Below are 22,640 nucleotides of genomic sequence, written 5' to 3' on the forward strand. Positions count from 1 at the left end.
GTGTGCCAAGCTTGTGGCATCGTATTCAAAAATTGAGGCTGTAATTGGTGCCAAAAATGCATCAACAAAGTATTGAGCAAAGGCTTCGAATACTTATGTACCTGTGTTTTCTTACTTTTTTATTCAATACATTTGAAAAAAAAAAAAAAAAAAATCACATTGTCATAGTGGGGTATTGTGTGTAGAATTTTGAGAACAAAAAATAATTTATTTCATTTTCGAATAAGGCTGTAATATAACAACATATGAAAAGAGTGAAACGCTGTGAACACTTTCCAGGTGCACTGTACATATTTTTATGATAAACATTGTATTAATCTACTGTATTTATTCCTTATACTGTAGAAAAAAAAATCCAGTAATTTTTATGTAACTATTTTATGTAACAGTAATACAGCCACACTAAAATACTTTATTATATATTTTTATATGAATATGTACACATTTTTAATTTTTCCAATAGTATTACAACTTTATTCTTGTAAAAGTAAAAATATCAAACATTTTTTTTAGTATAACAGCTTTATTAGTATAACAGTAAGACTTTCCCGTATGTTAAGGCCTTAAAATGTTTTAAAATCAGATAGAACAAAGTATTATTTTGAAGTAGACAGAGTCTCAGAAAACAATAGACTAGAATGGAATACAATAAGATAAAATCGTCTCAGACAGTCAAACAGGCTGACATGGTTTCCCGGGACTGACCTCCTCTCCTTCCTCGGAGTGCTGGGAGAGCTGGTCGTGGTCCATGATGCCAGCCTCATCCTCCGTGGGCCCGTTGCCCACTCGCACCCCTCCAAATTTCTGCGTACCCTGTTGGGTGAGTCCGGTGCATGATGAGGACACGCCTGTTTGCTCTAAAGATTGCTCTAGATTCTCTGCAGTGGTTTCTTCCCTCTTCTGTGACTAGATACAAAATTCACAAGAGCTGTGTCTAGCTTAAATCAAGCCTTTGGTTGCACGCTGCATTGAAATTGTTCAGGTATAAATGGCACCCTGAGCAGCTATTAACGGTTTACATGTGTTGTATTTGCGACACTGACTTTTACTTAAAGCTGGGGTACATAAGTTATATTCTTTAACTACAAAAGAATCATATTAGCATAATACAGTATATCGTAACAGTAATAATTTCTGAAAGAAAACGTATGTCTGTGGGCTGTCTTTGTCTTATAATTAAGTATTTTAGTAAATAAAACCCCGGAAGACAAAATAATTTGTCTTTGTGGCGGTCAATCGTGCAGGATTTTAAACACTTCCAGAGAGGAGGAGACAGGGAGGGACTATCAGCCAAGTGCGCAGAGTGGGGGGTGGGATTTACAGTTTGAATTCTGCCTGGTGACACAAAATTCAAGTACCCCAGCTTTATGTAAAGGTGGAATTTGAATTAAAAAAAAAAAAAAAATGTGGCTGACAAACATTTATCTCGGATTTATAATTTTGTTAACGATGACAATTTGCTTTTTGAACATCATAAAATCTCACTGGTTGCGTTGTACCTCTTTTTGTTGTTGTCTAAGCTTACTTTAAATAGAGATTAAAGTTTATGGCCATTTCATATCACTATTATTGTGATATTTATGACACTAAACACATATTTTCGCTTGAATAGGTGGGAAAAAACAGAAAGCATACACACAAATTAAATTACAACAATTCATACAACATATTTGAGATTTAAAGAACAAAACATTTACTATCAGAAATATTTAATTATTCATTTTTTAGACTGAGTCTGATTTAACAAAATTAACTATTTAGATTAGATACACACGAGGCTTAATGCATCCAGTGAATTTTATGGAAAGAGCAAAAATTACTGTTTGGGTTCCTTTACATTCTTTAGTCTTTTGACGTAAGAATAATAGAGATAATAATTCAACAGTGTTCCCAAGGCAGGCTTTAAGCACATTTCATCGCAACACAACAAACCACATTAAAATGTACAGTGAAAGACAGAATAGGAGCAAACAGTTTATATAACAAAAGATAATATTTGAAGGGTGCAATAAGTTTTGGGGCAGGATCAAATTGACATACCAGGTGCACTTTCCACAAGTGCTGACGCCGAAGTACCATAGTTTTCACAACCAGCATACAGGGCACACAAGCAAGGGCAATGAGCACCAACAAAACTTGGATCCCCATCTATAGATTCAAAGACAGCGAGGTTAACATGGTACTGACCATTTGTGGTCCCCACTCGTTAGCTGATGAGACCTAAACAACCCTACTTCCCAATGAATAACTCCACTGCATTGCAGCTGTGCCAAAACACTAAGATATAATAGCAGCAAAACATGTATTTTATCTATGTAGACAATGCAGTGTGTAGCTGAAAGTATCATCTTTAAATTTCTAATGGAACCAGAACCTTAGCTAAAAAAACACTAAATCCACCACAAGAGCATGATTATTATTAATCCTGTAGTAGCTGAAAGAGTTGAAGTCTGACACCAAAAAGATCTGTGTTAATCTGCACAAGCTGGCATTGAATTTCTAGTCGGTGTGCATAGTACATATAGACATTAAAATACAGTTTTCTTCCAGATCATTCTCTACCTTGGAGAATAAAGCCAAAAGCAGTTTTCTTCTTAATACTTTTGTGGAGCAAATGAGTATGAATCATCAATAAAAGTGTTTACTGATAGCTTGCAGTAATCAATTACAAAAACAATCTATTCAGCAAGAAGCCTGACTTCTGAATTTTGGGCCAAAAATAGTTCTACTATTGTATTTTAGGTGTGGGCAGGGTGAGGATGAAGGCGAGAGCACCTGTCCAGCGTAGAGGGGCTTGGTGGTGGGATCGCTGTAGTTGAAGAGGCACATGTTGATAAAGTGGATTAGGAGGCTAGGAGCATCCTTTGAGGTAAATGCATCGTAAGCCGTCCACTTGTAGAGGACCAGCAGGACGAGGTAACCAAACAGGCTGGCCATGAAGACTATTTCTGGGATGAAGCCCAGGAAGATGTTCAGAGGTTTCTTGAAGTACCTGAGGTGGTTATTCAATGGAAAAAATATATATATACATAGGGTAAAGGTTATTTATATATATATATATATATATATATATATATATATATATATATATATATATATATATATATATATATATATATATATATATATATATATATATATATATATATGTATATATATATATATATATACACACACACACACACACACACACACACACACACACACACACACACACACACACACACACACACACACACAGGTATATATATATATATATATATATATATATATATATATATATATATATATATATACATGTATGTATACACTACCGTTCAAAAGTTTGGGGTCACATTGAAATCTCCTTATTTTTGAAGGAAAAGCACTGTACTTTTCAATGAAGATAACTTTAAACTAGTCTTAACTTTAAAGAAATACACTCTATACATTGCTAATGTGGTAAATGACTATTCTAGCTGCAAATGTCTGGTTTTTGGTGCAATATCTACATAGGTGTGTAGAGGCCCATTTCCAGAAACTATCACTCCAGTGTTCCAATGGTACAATGTGTTTGCTCATTGGCTCAGAAGGCTAATTGATGATTAGAAAACCCTTGTGCAATCATGTTCACACATCTGAAAACAGTTTAGCTCGTTACAGAAGCTACAAAACTGACCTTCCTTTGAGCAGATTGAGTTTCTGGAACATCACATTTGTGGGGTCAATTAAACGCTCAAAATGGCCAGAAAAAGAGAACTTTCATCTGAAACTCGACAGTCTATTCTTGTTCTTAGAAATGAAGGCTATTCCACAAAATTGTTTGGGTGACCCCAAACTTTTGAACGGTAGTGTATATATACATATACACACACACAGGTATATATATATATATATATATATATATATATATATATATATATATATATATATATATATATATATATATATATATATATATATATATATATATATATATATACATACATATATATATATATATATGTATGTATATATATATATACATACATATATATATATATATATATATACATATATACATACATATATATATATATATATATATATATATATATATATATATATATATATATATATATATATATATATATATATATATATATATATATATATATATATATATATATATATATATATATATATATATATATATATATATATATATATATATATATATATATATATATATATATACATACATACATACATAGTCAAACAATGTATTGTTTGACTCCACCGGTGACACAGTCTTGAACTCAGTGGCTCTTTTAAAAATCAAAAAGGCCAAAACTAAATCAGAACCCTGGTTTAATGAGAGAAGCCGTGCGATCAGACGTGAGTGCCGCAAAGCTGAACACAGGTGGAAGAAGGACAAGCTTCAGGTGTCACTCCAGATTTTAAAGGACTGTTGGCATCGATATCAGAGCACAGTAAAAGAGGCAAAAAGAGAACATTTGGCAAACATTATTGCCTCAAATAGTCTTGACCCTCGTGTTTTATTCAAAACCATTGACTCTGTTCTTAATGCCCCTCAGCCTACATGTTTGGAACCCTCCTCTGAATTGTGCAATGCCTTTTTAAAGTATTTTATTGATAAGATTGCCACAACGAGGGCTCTCATCTCTGTTCCGACCTCTGACCCTTCTGTCCCGTTTAACTACTCTGCTGTTTTTAATCAGTTTGAGCAAGTGACTCTGCGGCAGTTACAAGAGTTAACTAATCATATGAAGCCCTCAGGTTCCCCCCATGATGCTGTCCCTCCTACATTTTTTAAAGAAGTGTTTTCTTGCATAGGGCAGCCTGTTCTTAACATTTTAAATAGCAGTCTGTTTTCTGGTGTGGTTCCTACCAGTTTTAAACACGCCGTGGTTCAACCGCTTTTAAAGAAACCTGGTCTGGACAGTTCAGTTTTAGCCCATTTTAGACCCATTTCTAAGCTGCCTTTTCTCTCAAAAATCTTGGAGAAGATTGTTTTTACCCAGTTAAACACTTTTTTAGAGGACTCTGATATTTTAGAAGTCTTTTAGTCTGGGTTTAAACCCCTCCATAGTACAGAGTCAGCATTAGTAAGGGTTTTTAATGACATCTTTCGAGCAACAGACTTAGGTGATCATGTGATTTTAGTTTTACTCGATCTAACAGCAGCATTTGATACGGTGGACCATAATATTTTAATTAGCCGCCTACAACATCAAGTGGGCATCTGTGGTACTGCCCTGAGATGGCTGAAGTCATATTTGACTAACAGGACCTTCTCTGTAAATGTTGCTGGTTCTGAATCTTCTGTTGCTCCCTTAACATGTTGGGTCCCACAGGGCTCAGTTTTAGGACCACTGCTCTTTTCTATTTATTTACTTCCCCTGGGCTCAATCCTAAGAAAGCATGGTATTTGTTTTCATTGTTACGCTGATGACACACAAATTTATTTTCCGTTAAAGAAAAATCATGCCTCTTCAATACAGCCATTACTTGCTTGTCTTGATGACATCAAGGCCTGGATGGCCCTAAACTTCTTAAACTTCAATGAAAAGAAGACAGAAGTAATAGTGTTTGGACCTAGTGGTACCTGTGAGCTTCCCCCTGTTGACTTTGGCCCCTTGGCTTTGTACGTTAAGCCCATGATCACCAACCTGGGTTTTCGTATTGACAGTGATTTTAAATTGGACCGTCAGATTGGCACAGTGGTGAAAGCCAGCTTTTTTTATTTACGTCAGCTGGCTAAGGTTAAAAACCTTCTTTCTAGGCAACAGTTTGAGACAGTAATCCATGCCTTTATTACATCTCGGCTGGATTACTGTAACGCTTTATATTTTGGAATTAGTCAGTCCTCCCTCTCACGTCTGCAGCTGGTCCAAAATGCAGCTGCCCGACTTTTAACAAACACAAGAAAAAGAGAGCACATTACTCCTGTATTAGCCTCCCTCCACTGGCAGCCTGTGTCTTTTAGAGTCCATTTTAAAATGATCTTACTTGTTTTTAAATCCTTACATGGTCTTGCCCCACCTTACCTCTCTGAGCTGCTCCACCTCTATGCCCCCACCCGGTCCCTCAGGTCAGCTGATCAGCTGATCCTGGAGGTTCCCAAATCCAAGCGTAAGCTCAGGGGGGACAGAGCCTTCTCTGTTGCGGGCCCCAAACTCTGGAATGATCTTCCACTCCATGTGAGACAGGCCCCTTCTTTGGCTATTTTTAAGACCCTTCTTAAAACCCATTTTTATTCACTGGCTTTTAACCCAGCATGAGACTTTAAACTGTTTTTAACTTTTAACTTTTTTAACTGCTTTTTATCTAACAAAATTGTTGTTAGGGTAATTTTGTATTTGCTTTTTTAATGTGTATTTTACTTCTGTTTTAAATTTTATTTTTTAGTCTGTCCTTTGCCTTTATTTCTTTGTGGTGTACAGCCCTTTGTTTTTCAACTGTGGTTGTTTTTAAAGGGCTTTATAAATAAGGTTGGTATGGTATGGTATGGTATGGTATGGTATATATATATATATATATATATATATATATATATACACACACACACACACACACACACACACACACACACAGGTGTATATATATATATATATATATATATATATATATATATATATATATATATATATAAATATATATATATATATATATATATATACACACACACATATGCATGTATATATTTATCGTAATCAAATACAGATCATATGATTGGAAAGCCCATAGGGCTATTTAACTAAATGGTTATGGGCTTATAGGTGGTTAAAATGTCAAAGCAAGAATCTGCCAATGTATTTAAACTTGTCCAAGTTCTTATATACAGCGGACGCACAAATCCCTACCAAGTTTTAATGGGCCAGTCTGGTGTCATTCCCTGAAAATTTTTCTTGACATATGCATTTTTTACGTCTTAAGCACCAAAGTGCAGCTTTCCTCCCATGCACATACAGCGGTAAAAAAAATATTAATGAACTGCAAGACTGCTACTAAAATGCACATAAAAAGTGGTAGATGTCTCCTGCATAGCAAAATGCCACAGGTAGGCACATGATAATTAATGTGCAGTAAATGAGTGTCTCTGTGCATGATGCCCGGTAGTACACGCAAAACCCTCATTTAAATAATGCAGTCTGCACCACTTTTCAATTGCAGACACAGTCTTAGTAAATCACATGCAACACGACCACTAATAGTACATGCAATTTTATAGATTGCAAACACTATTTAGCGCGAGGTATTTAGATCCTAGTCCATCAGACCATTAAAGTTTTCCAGGCAAAGTAACAGCAAAGTGCAGACCACCACTAAAGTTAACGACATTGACAAAAATAATGAAATAAATAATTAGTTGTGTTCTGTTTCTTTCCAGCAGTGTGTATTCTTAATAACTGTAAGGCACTAAATGTAATAAAAAGGTTGTTGCTTTCGGACTTTCTCGTCAGGGGTCACCACAGCCAGTGAATCGCATGATTTGTCTAGTTTTGTTTCTACGCCAGAGGAATCGAACTAGAACTGTCTGCACAAAAGGCAACAACATGTACCTTAACACCACTTGGGCTGGGCTGTAGATGTGATGGATGGAATTTATTGTGTAGCCACACACAAAGTGTGGCACACAGCCACAAAGCTCTATACAAGTTTCAGCATCTTTATTTATGACTCACTTCATAATACTGCATGAATGCAACTTTCCTGACTTTGTATAATTTTTTTTAAGTCCGTCTGGTTGTTTCTATTAGGCACGGTGGCGGCTTCTTGCCAAAATGTAATAAAAATGAGCTCTTTCTTGGTATAAACAGCTCTGCGAATGGGTAATAAAAGTTACATTTGTCTTTGTCTGTCTTTTACTTTCATTGAGAAAGACATTGTGGCTGAAACCAGATTTTCATTAATGTGACTACTAAACACAAAGTTTTAGGGTAATCAGTTGTGTTGTTAAACCAATAAATGACACTAAAGTCACGTTTTCATCTTTGGTGGTGGTAATAGAGCACTGGTTATGAAAGCAACACTTACAGGTGGTTGAAAAGACTGAGGGAGACTCCAAACAGCATGTGGATGACACCAAGGATGACAGACATCTTCATCTTAAACGAATTGAGGAAGGTCAGCTTGTTGGAGGCAATGTTCCAGATCTGCACGGATGACAGCAAGACTTTTAAAGGGCACTTTCATTGGAGAGCTTGTTTTTCTCACTCCGATGAGAAAAAAAAGTTAGATATTGATTAACGATTTGAGTTCTTTTTTTTACCGGGTCAATCCCCAGAGGATAAGGCCCATTGAACACACCAGGGACGGCTGGGTCTAACTGTAGCACTGCGTTTTTGTCAAGTGTCTCAAACCTTGAACACATCAGAAAAAGAGGAATACAATGCAGTGAGAAAAAAGGTTTGATCCAATGCAGATTCTGAGAGTTTATCATCTTTAAAATATATGAATGGTCCATAACCTTTATGGTTCAGTAATATCATTTTAACAGAGACACATAAAGGAAAACTATAAATACAGATCCAATCCAACATTATCAAAAAAAGGTTCCAAAATAGTTTTCTTTATCCCGAAGACTTCTTGGACACACAATCAGTCTTCGGGATAAAGAAAACTGATTTGGAACCTTTTTTTGATAATGTTGGATTGGATCTGTATTTATAGTTAATATAGTATTTATAGTTAGTATAGTATAGTAAATTAGTCCTAAATAACTTCTAATTTTACTTTGGGATCAAATCTAATCAAACTAATCTAGAATATTTACATTATTTAGATACTTTTACCTTAAAAAAAATGGAACTGTTTATATCTTTGTAATGTGGTTAACTTACAAAAAACAGATGCGTGTTCTGACAAAAACCTGATCAAAAATGCTGAAAGTATGACCATAATGACACTGAATGTACAGTTGTATTTCAATATCAGTGAAATAACACCTGTGATAAAATGATAGCATATGTCTTAGCTGATTGACAGTTGTTTAAATGTGTCTGCTTCATTTAACAGCCTTACCTTACAATTGACAACGTTCACTAACTTGCTTAACCTTTATAGCTCTGTTCACACTTGTGGTTTGGTACCCTGGTTAGGACTAAAAGTAAAACAAAACTGTGCATAAAGTAAAAACATAATTTGCATACCAAAGACTATAAAAAATGGGACCCATTACCTCCCTGCTTGGCACTTAGCATTAAGGGTTGGAATTGGGGATTAAATCACCAAAAATTATTCCTGGGCGCGGCCACCGCTGCTGCCCACTGCTCCCCTCACCTCCCAGGGGGTGATCAAGGGTGATGGGTCAAATGCAGAGATTAATTTCGCCACACCTAGTGTGTGTGTGACAAACATGGGTACTTTAACTTTTTTTTTTTACTTTAAATGTAGTTACGCTACATAGCGTCACTACATGTAGCGAACTACCGCCCAACACTGTTCCCGCCTATGGGAAATGCAAAGTTGTTGTTTTTTAAACTGGTCTTTAAAGATAAATAAACACGAAGAAAACAACACACAATTTGGAGATTCATGTTGAAACTGGACAATGAAATGTACTGGTACTTTTACTTTATTATTTGGCATCTTAGCTTAAAATATTACAATCCTTCTACTATTTCTAAAATGTAAGACTTCACAGAAAGTTTCTAAAATTCAGTGTGAGTGAGCTTTGAGCTGGTAACATGAATTTTTCTAGATCTTTTTAGTTCATAGTTTTTTCTACGTTTTCCTCAAATCTCAAAATCATGTCATGTTTTTTTGACATTTTAATCCATTGAATGCAAATTTTTACTAAATATTTTGAAACATTTGCATTAAATGAGTTATTATCAATATAGTAACTAATTTACATAATTTACCAGTGGATCATTAATGTATGAAATAATAATTCAAAATACAAAATAATAAAATTGAACATGAAAAAAACACTTTAAAGAAAAAAAAAATCATTTGGAATAACACAACCAAAAATATAGCAAAAATATTCCCCAATATATGCTAAGGATTAAAATATGAATTCCGAATTTGTATAATTAAAATATAATGTCTGATTAATTAGATATGATCTAAGTATTTTCAAAGATTATTTTTAGTTGTTCCATAGTACTTTATTGCAATTAAAAAAAACAAAACTCTGATCCACAATCTGTCTGTGGATTAGAGTCCGGCCATCTCTAATTTAGTCTATTCAGAGGACTGTTTGTATAATTGTTGCCAAATATGTGAAACATTTGTCTGGGACGAAGAACAGGCTTGTTTCTTTGTTGCTCTGCTGCATTTGAATTCTATTACCTCATTCCAACATTTTGTGAGAGTCATAGAACAGTAACAGTGTCTATTGAAACTATGTTGAAACAATGTAGTTCTTTTTTTATCCTTTTTGACAAGTGTTAACAAAAACATGCATCTTAAGGCATTTATTAGTACAAACCAAATATGTGTGCTACAATCATACAGAATAGGACAACTTACGTCCAGTTGGCTCCTTTGGGACCAAACATGGACCTCACACTCCATCCAGAGCCAAACATGTTAAGTGATTTGGAGAAACAATCATTATAAATGATGCCTGTGTAGACTGAGAAGATCCCCATTAGTAGGATGATGTAGCGACCAGCAAACACCATATTTAACATCTGTTGAGAAATACACAGAGGTGAACACCTGTACCATCCTTACCATAGTAGTATCCACATCCCAGTAGCGCTAAAACGCAAAACAAAATGTTTTCTTCTTAATTTGAACAATACCTCGTTGTCACTCTTTTGGGAAAGGAGGCGACTCTCTCGAATGACCAAATAGAGGGCAGCGCAGGTCATCAGAAGGCCATGACCCATGTCGCCAAACATGACAGCAAACAGGAAGGGGAAGGTGATGATGGTGTACGGAGCTTTAACAGGTAAGATACATGAGATACAATGTCAAACAACATAACTTTGCAGTGATTTATTCAAATAAAAAAAACACAGTAATAGACTATTTCATTCAAGACCCAAATCAATAAAGACATTTTATCATGTATTTTCATTGTAAGTACTTTCATCATGCAATGCATTACTATTAACGCATGTATGGTCTGATCGACTAAAGGTTTGCGTGTATTAAAACACGTGCAAACTTAATGTCACATGCAAAGCTATTAAGCTTGTGTTGGGTCCCTTAAATAAGCAAAATAGTCTACCTTCATGGATATGCAGAATATATGCTGATTATCGGAACGCCCACAATACTGGGGGGAGAAGCAAATGTAATCACATTGCGTCTAAATTTCGCACGTTTGGAAGGTGCGTGCAAACTAGCAGTTACGCTCAAAAGGCTGTGAGAATGGAGGAAATCGCTCTGCAATGATAGCCGATGGAGAGAAAATCCTCCTTCAGTGTGCAAATCTACATATTTGGACTGTCAGAGCAATAATTGTAGAGCAATAATTCTCATTATCGATAATGTGTACCAATTACAATTTCCTTCACTTATTTTTTTTCTTTATATTTACTGGTATCATTTTTGTATATATCGTATTTTCTGATGTAGGTCTGTTGTTGCTGTTTTGTTTTTGTTGTGGTTGTCTCTCTGTCTTGTCCCTCTCTTGTCCCCACAATTTCCCTCACTGTCTTCTGTTCTTTTTTCTTTCTGTCCCCTCCTGCTGCACCAAACATTAAATATATCCAAACAGTTAATAAAGTCAAATACAAATAAGGCCACAAAAGAAGTAACTTCTCCACTTCTCTTTCTAAAGTAAATCTGCACAGCAGATATGATCATCTTTGTCAACAATATACGATTTGCCTGAGTGGCTGGACAGGACAGACAAACACATAAATAAATACAATTAAAATAAATACATAAAATTAATATATATCGTTATCCTTTATATATATATATTAATAATATACAATCTACTGTATCATAAAACTTTTTGCAACATGCAGTTTATTGCACGGTGCTGACATAACAACAGAGGTGGGTAGTAACGCGCTACATTTACTCCGTTACATCTACTTGAGTAACTTTTGGGATAAATTGTACTTCTAAGAGTAGTTTTAATGCAACATACTTTTACTTTTACTTGAGTATATTTATAGAGAAGAAACGCTACTTTTACTCCGCTCCATTTATCTACATTCAGCTCGCTACTCGCTACTAATTTTTATCGATCTGTTAATGCACGCTTTGTTTGTTTTGGTTTGTCAGACAGACCTTCCAAGTAGGATCTACGCATGCCTGCGTTTCACCAATCAGATGCAGTCACTGGTGACGTTTGACTCCGTTTCACCAATCAGATGCAGTCACTGGTGACGTTTGACTCAATTTCACCAATCAGATGCAGTCACTGGTGACGTTGGACTCCGTTTCACCAATCAAACAGAGCCAGGCGGTCACATGACCGTCACACGTGGACCCCGAGTTAAACAAGTTGAAAAACGTATTCGGGTGTTACCATTTAGTGGTCAATTGTACGGAATATGTACTGTACTGTGCAATCTACTAATAAAGGCTCAATCAATCAATCAAAAGTGTGAAGGAAAAAATACACTTTTTTATTTCAACCGTACTTCCCGTCAAAAGCCTAAAGACTGACCGCACAGTTCCTGTCTTTACAATAAAAGTGCTGCTCCATCACGCCTGCGCTAACAAAATAAGAGTCTCCGAAAGCCAGCGCAAACAAGTTAGCAAGCTACGGAGTTTGCCACCAATGTATTTCTTGTAAAGGGTATAAAAACGAATATGGAAGCTGGACAAATAAGATGCCAAAAACCAACAACTTTCATGTGGTATTAGACAGAAAGGAGGAACTTTTTTTCTCCTCCATTTGAAAACGTGGACGTTATCAGCACTGCTGTCTGATTCCAATCAATGCAAGTTATCAGAATCAGGTAATACACCAACTTATATTTTTGTCTTCATGAAAGAGAGGAATCTATATGTTAAAAATGCATGTATATTCATTAAAACACCTTTAACATGTGAACAAAAACGGCAAAATAAATAAATATAAAATATATACTGTATATATAAATGTATGTATATACAAATGTATGTATATATATATATATATATATATATATATATATATATATATATATATATATATATATATATATATATATATATATATATATATATACAGTATATCTATGATATGTGTGTGTATGTATATGTATATATGAGGTAGATCACCTCGACTTGGTCATTTAAAAAGTAGCTCGCCTGCTGAAAGTGTGGGCACCCCTGGCTTACATGAACTCATCATCAAATTTGAGGAAGCACATTGCGGTAAGTAACGTTAGTAGATATTTTGGCTGTCACCGTAGGCTGATGTTAGCTTCCCTGCTATGAGTCACTGTCAAATGTACATCGTGTGGGGACATTTATTAACGCACTGCAGACTCAGAGACACACACACACACACGCACACACACACACACACACACACACACACACACACACACACACACACACACACACACACACACACACACACACACACACACACACACACACACACACACACACACACACACACACACACACACACACACACACACGCATGCATAGAAACACCAATCAGAAGTGCACAGTGTGTTTACCATGAATTGATTAACGTTGAAAAACTTATTGGGGTGTTACTAGGGCTGTGAATCTTTGGATGTCCCACGATTTGATTCAATATCGATTCTTGGGGTCACGATTTGATTCAAAATCAATTTTTTTCAATTCAACGCGATTCTTGATTCAAAAACGATATTTTCCTGATTCAAAACGATTCTCTATTTATTCAATACATAGGATTTAAGCAGGATCTACCCCAGTCTGCTGACATGCAAGCAGAGTAGTAGATTTTTGTAAAAAGCTTTTATAATTGTAAAGGACAATGTTTTATCAACTGATTGCAATAATGTAAATTTGTTTTAACTATTAAATGAACCAAAAATATGACTTATTTTATCGTTGTGAAAAATTGGACACAGTGTGTTGTCAAGCTTATGTTTGTGTCTCCTCTCAATTGCTCTGTTTATTGCAGTTCTGAGTGTTGCTGGGTCGGGTTTGGTTTTGGAATTGGATTGCATTGTTATGGTATTGCTGTGTATTGTTTTGTTGGATTGATTAATTCAAAAAATAAAAAATAAATGAAAAAAATACAAAATAAAAAAAAAAAATAAAAAAATTGATTTTTTAAAAATGAGAATCGATTCTGAATCGCACAACGTGAGAATCACGATTCGAATTCCAATCGATTTTTTCCCACACTACTAGGTGTTACCATTTAGTGGTCAATTGTACGGAATATGTACTGTACTGTGCAATCTACTAATACAAGTTTCAATCAATCAATCTATGAATGCCTACTGAGCCTATGGTGCTGTTAAGTTATTGTGGCTCAATTTGCCTTAATTTTTTTATTCTAATGTATTATTATTTAATATATATTATTGTTTTAGTTGCTTAAGAGATATTCCTGGCTCTGAATTTGTTCATTGCTATTTTTATGTTTTTGTGCATTATTTGTTGCCGTCATCATTAAATGAACAGGTTACTCATCAGTTACTCAGTACTTGAGTAGTTTTTTTCACAACATACTTTTTACTTTTACTCAAGTAAATATTTGAGTGACTACTCCTTACTTTTACTTGAGTAATACATCTCTAAAGTAACAGTACTCTTACTTGAGTACAATTTCTGGCTACTCTACCCACCTCTGCATAACAACAACTGACGCATCCTAAAGCGTACTTTTGGCGTGCTAAAATATAGGTTCTGTTTATTAGGTCACACTTTTACATTTGTCCAGAAAAAGCGGCAAAGATTATTAGTGAATCTTTGGAAAACCACATAATTAGATTAGATTCTTTGGGGTAAGTATGCGATTCAGAACCTATTCTCAATTCAAAACGATTCCCGATTCAAAATCTACACTTTTTTAATAACATTGGATGCCAGTTCTAGGATTACGGTAACTACATTCCTCCTTAAAATACATAATCAGCTCTGATCATTTTCTATATTATTTACAAGAAAACTGGTTTTGTTTGACAAAATGCTTCCCAAATATTTAATAAAGTAAAATACAAATAAGGCAACAAAAGAAGTTTCCCACACTTTTCTTTTTTAAAGTAAATCTGTACAGCAGATATGATCATCTACATCAACAATATGATTTGTCTGAGTAGCTGGACAGGACAGATTGAAAAAAATAATACATTTTTTATTTATTGTTTTTTTAGCGTTTAAGAATCGTTACAAATAAGAATTATGATTAATCTGAAATAAAAAAAATAGTTGACACCCCTAAAGATTATACTGTAAAAAAGTAAATAAAATACTGTAGTTGTTCATTATGTTCCACACCTAGTAAAACACAATGGGTTGGAGCACATACAGTAAATGTGCAGTAAATGACTATCTCCATGGTGACAGTTGATAGTACATTCAAAAACGTAAAACTTAAAAATATAAGTAGGGCTGGATGCACCACTTTTAGACTTCTTATCTATTGCACACGCATGCAGTCAGTACAGGTCAGGCATAGAGAGGGGGCATCACGGCCATGTTTGGCATGATTTCAAAGGCCTAATCTGAGTACACCCTAAGGGACAACTTACCAATCAAAGAGAGGCTTGAGTGTTATCAAAGTGCTTTTCAGTGCCCTCGCTGCTATTTTCCATTGATGGGCTGCATATGTATATTTTTTTAAATAAAATGATCAAATTAAAATCAGATTCAATTATTCATCATACCAGTGGTTTTGACTGCATACCTCCAAATTTTGGGAATGCCCTATTTTATTACAGAGGGACAGTGGTGCAGCACACATGTTTTTAAAGCAATTTTTCCACATAATGCTACCTGGATTTATTTCACGGTAGTTCCCGATGCCGTAGGCGTCCACAATGTTCTGGAAGCCGGATGTGAACTTGTTGGTCTTGTTAAAAGTGGGTGGGGTCTGCTTGGTCTGCATTCGGTTGAGGATAGATGGCACAGTTGAACCGCTGCGTTCCTGTTAAATACAGTAAATAATATCAATCAATCAATCAATGTTTATTTATATAGCCCTAAATCACAAGTGTCTCAAAGGGCTGCACAAACCACAACGACATCCGCGGTAAAGAGCCCACACAAGGGCAAGGAAAAACTCACAACGCAGCGTGTTGTGAGTTTTGGGTTGATAATACCAGCTCAATGCCAGTGACAGAATCCACAAGAAAACACACCTTTTTACATTAACTTAAGCATCAACAAGCTATTTCAGTCTTTAATTAATTCAGTTAATGCAGTTTGACAAATTAAGGCACCTTTGTTATGTATGTAAATATTAGAGCTGTGAATCTTTGGCCATCACACGATTTGATTTGATTTGATTTGATTCTTGTGGGTAACGATTCGATTCAGAATCAATTCTCGATTCAGAACGATTTTCGATTCAAAATCAATACTTTTTTAATAACATTGGGTGCCAGTTCTATGATTAACTAAATTCCTCCATAAAATAGATAAACTGCTCTGACAAATTTTTATTTTACTCAAAATAAAACTGGTTTTGTTTAATAAAAGTCTACCAAAACATTTAATAGAGTCAAATACAAAAAAAGCAACAAGAGAAGTATGCAACACTTTTTTTTTCTAAAGTAGATCTGTACAGCAGATATGATCGTCTACATTAACAATATGATTTGCCTGAGTGTCTGGACAATAATAAATGAACAAAAAAAATTAAATAGATTTTAGATTTTTTTTTAATCAATTAAGAATCGTTACAAATAAGAATCACAATTCATTTGACACCCTTAGTAAATATGTATGCAGTTCATAAAGGAATGCGACTAATAGGTTGAAACAAAAAGTCTGAACACGACACTAACTGTTTCTCCACTCAAAAGCAGGCAGTCAGAACACGACAACAGGAAGCAGGTCTCACAAAGCTTTGAATGGAAAGCAAGGGCCAAGGAAGAGGATATCGGTGCTGTATAACAATGGGGAAAAAAGTCAATTATGCCAAAATATTGCCTTTGAGTGTTTGGATTGGGTATTTAAATATGATAGAAAACAGTTTTCCATCCCTATAATACGTTATTAATGAAGTGAAGTGACAGTATTATGTAGTTTTTCAGAGGCTTCACATAATTTACCAGGCACGCCAAAGTCACATGACTGTGGTTGCAATGCAGTAACATGTGAGAGCTAACAGATTCTCCTACATGCTTCAAAGGGGAGTGAAGATGTATGGAATCAGCAACTAACTCACTACATTCAAGTTATGGAGGGAACCATATGAACATTTCATTTCACAATTATTGTGACCAAAAATATCGTGTTTATCATTATTGTTGGATATGCTTGAAAAGTACTTATACACACACTGAAATATTTAAACCAAGTTTTATCTAAACGAATAAATAAAATAAAAAGACACAAAATACAATTTATTGGCAGAAAAACAATATTGTTTTGGCTTCTTAAGGTTCATATTATTTCAGTGCTTGATCGAATGAGAGGCAAAACGTACGCTAGCTCGATCCCTAATTCCAGTAAATCAAACATGACAATATGGTTTATTTTGGCCACACGTCTTTTGGGACTTTATTTCCTATGATCCTCTATTGCAGTGTCTACATCCGCCACGTAGAAAATTTCATTTTGACATAGGTACTAACGTAAATGTTTTGCAGCACAGGAGCATAACTTTACCACCAGCTGCTGAACATTAAAGATTTTTATTCTGCCAGAGACACACAGCACACAAAACACGAACAAGAAAACAACCATTGCCAAGGACTGGACAGAACTGCAGTCAACATTAACTCAGAACGAGACCGTATTAACTGGAAAATGGGATCAACTTAAAGACAAGTAATGTTTAACGTTTAGATGATGTTTAGTTTTGTTTCCTAATGGTGTGTTTTGTAGTATGTGTCGATTTGTCATAAATATGCTTACTTAGCAATGGCATGTCATCCTTGAATTAAAAAAAAGTTTTACGGTAATTACTAGGGCTGTGAATTTTTGGGCACCATACGATTTGATTCGATTCCATTCTTGGGGTAACGATTCAAATCAGAATCGATTCTCTTTTCAAAACGATTCTCGATTAAAAATCTAAACTTTTTTAATAATATTGGGTGCCAATTTTATGATCAACTACATTCCTCCATAAAATAAATAACAACTATGATCAATTTATATATTACTTAAAATAAACTTTGTTTTGTTGAGTAAAATTCTAACCAAACATTTATTAAAGTCAAATACAAATAAGGCAACAAGAGAATCTCAGGGCATTCAATCAATCTCAACTAGACTGTGGTGTGTTTTAGAAGACGTTTCGCCTCTCATCCAGTAAGCTTCATCTGTTCATGCTCACAGACTTGTTGGTCAGAGCTAGACTAGATCCAGACTAGACTGACCAATCTAAGTCCATGAGCATGAACGGATGACGCCTACTTGGATGAGAGGCAAAACATCTTCTAAGACAATCCAAACAGTCCAGTTGCGATCGATTGAATGCCCGGAGATTACAATGACCTGAATGGATGAAAATGTTCATAGACACGGGAGGAAAAGAGGTATCCAAGACTTCTCTTTTCTCGGGGTCGTGGGGGGCATCAAAAATATAATTTGCCTGAATGGCTGGACAGGACGGATTAGAAGTAATAATAATAGTAATAATAATAATAATAATAGTCTTTTTTCCCCCCGAAAATTTGTGATTTTTTTTTAATCGATTCAGAATTGTTAAAAGTAAGAATCACGATTAAGTAAAACATAATTTCTTTTGACACCTAACACCCATCCATCCATTTTCTACCGCTTGTCCCTTTTCGGGGTGGCGGGGGGCGCTATAGCCTATCTCAGCTGCATTCGGGCGGAAGGCGGCGTACACCCTGGACAAGTCGCCACCTCATCGCAGTTGACACCTAACACATGTTTGTCTTTTTTTTTTGCATTCTAATTAGTAAAATACAGCAAGTACGAAGTGGCTAACAATGCAGCTAATGAGAGTACACTATTCCACCCATAAAGTTTACATTTTGTGACCTGAATATTAACCAAGTATTAGCGATATTGTTATTATAAGCCCTAATGCAGACAAACTATTTTTAGCTGCGCTGTGATCAGAAAGAGCTAACTAACTTAGCAAGCTACAGTATTGACATACTCAGCTGCTGCTGCTACATCGCCTCTAAACTGGTAAAAGTTAATCCTAGATAATAAATAATGCCTTCTCACCTGGAAAGTAGAAGGTTGTAGCCATAAACCGAGAAGTTGGTCAACATTGACATCCAACTTATACCCAGAAATGATGAGATAGAACGAAAAAACGCTCGTTTTTGGCACTTTTTTATTTTTTTTTACATTCAGTATGATTATGATTAATTCTTCATCTAAACGAGAAAATATGAACATCACATCAGTCGTCATCTCAGTGAGAGCAGGCATTGTACAGTAAGTGGTTGTTTTATTATGTCCGTATTACATAGTTTTCTTGTTTAGCACTAAGTAATTAATAATGCTGCATGATGCTTAATATTTCACTAAAGCTGGATCTGTTTAGCACGCAGCTTCTCAAATTTGTAGCTCATCCTCCGTATATTCAGGTTTAAAAATATAAGGCTCTGGATCATCATTTGTCCCAAAGTAGTTTGTGCTGTCTCTCATGAAGTTTGCCATTAGTAGTAGTGTTGTTGTTGGGAAAAGCAAACAATGTGATGTGTCTGTGAAATTAATATGCCATCGTATGCTTAAAATGAGCAAAATATGAAAATATTACATGGTATTAGTATGAATGTGCCTGTTACTACATATACACTTACATTGTAGGCCTGGGCGATGTATCGAGTTTATCGATAAATTCGCATTTTTTGTTGCAGACGATTAAAACAATTTAAAAAATAATGTTTTTTCTTCACTTGCTTTGGTATATTTTTCCCCCCAGGAACATCTGTAGCTTTTGCCCTCCTCCCTAGAGTCACACACCTAGCAAAACATGGCTGGTGCTGACACAAACAAGAACGAGACGTTTATTCCAAAGAAAAGAAAAGTATTGTCAATAGTTTGTTTTGCAGTAACAAGCATGGAACAAATGACTGTACACTGCAAAGTTTGTTTAAAAAGGCAGCTGAACAACAAACTTATTCCAGCATTTGAACCAAACCTTCCAACCAAGTGCAGGAAATGTAACTCTACGAAGTAAACAAGACCGCAACAACAACAAACTCCAGCTAAAAAGCAGCTTACTGTGGTGGAATCCTTTACACAAGGTACCAAGTATGATGAGAAAGGAGCACAATACACAGAGCGATCACTAAAGTGTTTGCTCTGCACATCGGGGAGCACATACAATGAAATAGCCTGTTTTTATTCACATACTAAAAACTATAGTCCTCTCAATGTTTTACCTGAATTTTTATTTGTATACAATGCACAAGACTATATTTGTATTTTATTGTATTTGTTCAAGACATAAGTTTTAAGTTCACACTTTATTGATCTGATTGATTATCTATTGTTACTATTAATTTATTATTGGTATCTATTGATTTATTGGAGTTTACCTATTTGCATGCAATGTACAATGCTACATTTTTTATTAACAGAAGTATTTTGTTCAAGACAGAAGTATTGCCTCCCAGAGGAAGGTCTTAATTTAGATCTTTGAAAATTATTCCATAAAAAGTGCAATTTATATATGGTCCTAAAAGAAGAAGAACATTATTAAAAATAATTTTGCTAAGAGTAAGATGCACTGTTTACATTGTTGTTTAAAACTACCAGTTTTTGATCAAATAAAATAATCCTTACATAAAGATTGTAAATGAAAGACAAAATTCCCCAAAAAGTGCCAAATCAAATTTAATGATACATGGTTACTGTGCTTTTTCTTATTTAATTTCCTTTTTTTTATTCAATTAGCATGTTAATAAAACATTGAACTAATCCCTAGTTTGTTTGGTTTTTAGTACAGATGCTATGAAACTGGCAGGTTAAAAACAATGTAAGAAATTGTGATATTAATGAAGATCAGATTATTATTATTTATTTTTTTGCCATATCGCCCAGCCCTAAAATATGATTATCAGCTTGGAATAATCACAAATAAGGAAGCAACACCACACAAAAGTTTGTAACACAACAATATTTCCTGTTCAAAAGACCCTCAAAGTCAAAAGTCTAGCGATCCAATAATCCACAGGCCAATATTAATTCACTCAAAACAGTAAAAAATTTAAGTACCGTAATACAATATTTCGTAAAGTTGGTCGGGGAGTTTGAATACCCAAATGGTCCAAGGAGCTATGCTGTCGGGGTCTACATGCCGCTGGTAGGGTTTCCCAAAGCAAACTGGTCCAAGGTGATGGGTCAGACTAAGAGCGATTCAAAAGACTCCATGAAAAAAAGACAATCCAGGAACCGTACCTCCTGGGCGAGGGATGCCGGGCCCACAAATGCGGATATGTCCATCAGTGGAGCCGAGGTTGCTGAGGTAATAAAAAAAACTGCCCAGTGGTAAGGCCCCAGGAGAGGACAAGATTAGCCCTGAATACCTCAAGGCTCTGGATGTTGTGGGACTGTCATGGCTGACACGTCTGTTCAACATAGCGTGGAAGTCTGGGACTACCTCTGGATTGGCAGACTGGGGTGGTGGTCCACCTTTTCAAGAATGGTGGTACTGTTGGCTTCATCAGGCTGGAACCTTCAGTGTTCACTAGGGCAGTTTTCAGCCGAGTGTAAAGCTGCTGGGATGAGGATCAGCACCTCCAAATGTGAGGCCCTGGTTCTCAGTCGAAAAAGGGTGGACTGCACCCAACGGGTTGGGTGTGAAGTTCTGCCTCAAGTGAATGAGTTAAATTATGTCAGAGTCTTGTTCACAAGTGAGAGAAGAAAGGAACACAAGTTTGACAGTTGGATCGGTGCAGCGGTGATGCAGTCACTGTACCAGTCTGTTGTGGTGAAGAGGGAGCTCGGTTTACCGGTCAGTCTACCTTCCTACCCTCCGAAGGAATCACCATCAGAGATAGGGTGAGAAGCTTGGTCATCCAGGGGAGGCTCAGAGTAGAGCTGCTGCTCTTTCCCGTCGAGAAGAGCAAGCCAAGATGGCACGAGAATATACTATGGATGCCTCCTAGATGCGTCCCTGGTAAGGTGTTTTGGGCAAGTCCAACCGGAAGGAGGCCTTGAGACAGACCTAGGAACTGCAGGAGGGACTACATCTCACAGCTGGCCTGTGAACGCCTCAGTGTCCACCCGGTGGAAATAGTGTAAGTGGCTGGGGACAGGGAAGTCTGGGCATCTCTGCTTAGACTGCTGCCCCCGTGACCCAAACTCAAATAAGCGGTGGATAAATGGATGGATGGATAGATGGATGGAAAAATGACCTACGAAAAGGTTGAACTCACCGTTCCTCTTCGTAGAGCAAACTGGATGGAGTCCAGGTCTGACACAGGACACCAGACCTCCGCAATCAGACATTTCTGAGTGACGTCTATGTTGCACAGGTTGAGCGTGTGGTAGATGGCTTTCATCTTCCTGACCTTGATGAACCAAACTCGCATGGTCTTTGAGGCGGCCTGCAATACACGTTGACGGTGGTCCTCAGTCTGGTTCAGCACCTGAGGTGGAAAAATGTGGAATTAGGTGGATGTCCAAATAATACTGTT

General features: G+C 35.9%; 1 protein-coding gene across 2 annotated transcripts in view; it reads right to left on the reverse strand.

The window, feature by feature from the left end:
• The window catches only part of LOC133655846 (V-type proton ATPase 116 kDa subunit a 1-like), a 72,484-nt gene that overhangs the window by 25,572 nt on the left and 24,272 nt on the right, over window positions 1-22,640 (reverse strand). The window contains exons 10-18 of one of the 2 annotated variants that reach the window (XM_062056411.1): window positions 22,380-22,592; window positions 15,835-15,985; window positions 10,740-10,879; window positions 10,462-10,625; window positions 8,255-8,345; window positions 8,020-8,138; window positions 2,776-2,992; window positions 2,041-2,148; window positions 706-813 (exon numbers count right to left, since the gene is read on the reverse strand). In XM_062056411.1, coding sequence (XP_061912395.1) covers window positions 706-813; window positions 2,041-2,148; window positions 2,776-2,992; window positions 8,020-8,138; window positions 8,255-8,345; window positions 10,462-10,625; window positions 10,740-10,879; window positions 15,835-15,985; window positions 22,380-22,592 — 1,311 coding nt within the window. Of the gene's footprint in view, window positions 1-705; window positions 907-2,040; window positions 2,149-2,775; window positions 2,993-8,019; window positions 8,139-8,254; window positions 8,346-10,461; window positions 10,626-10,739; window positions 10,880-15,834; window positions 15,986-22,379; window positions 22,593-22,640 lie in introns of both variants that reach the window. The other variant, XM_062056410.1, reaches the window with a different exon arrangement.

The sequence above is a fragment of the Entelurus aequoreus genome, linkage group LG08, assembly GCF_033978785.1.
Source record: "Entelurus aequoreus isolate RoL-2023_Sb linkage group LG08, RoL_Eaeq_v1.1, whole genome shotgun sequence".
NCBI lineage: Eukaryota > Metazoa > Chordata > Actinopteri > Syngnathiformes > Syngnathidae > Entelurus > Entelurus aequoreus.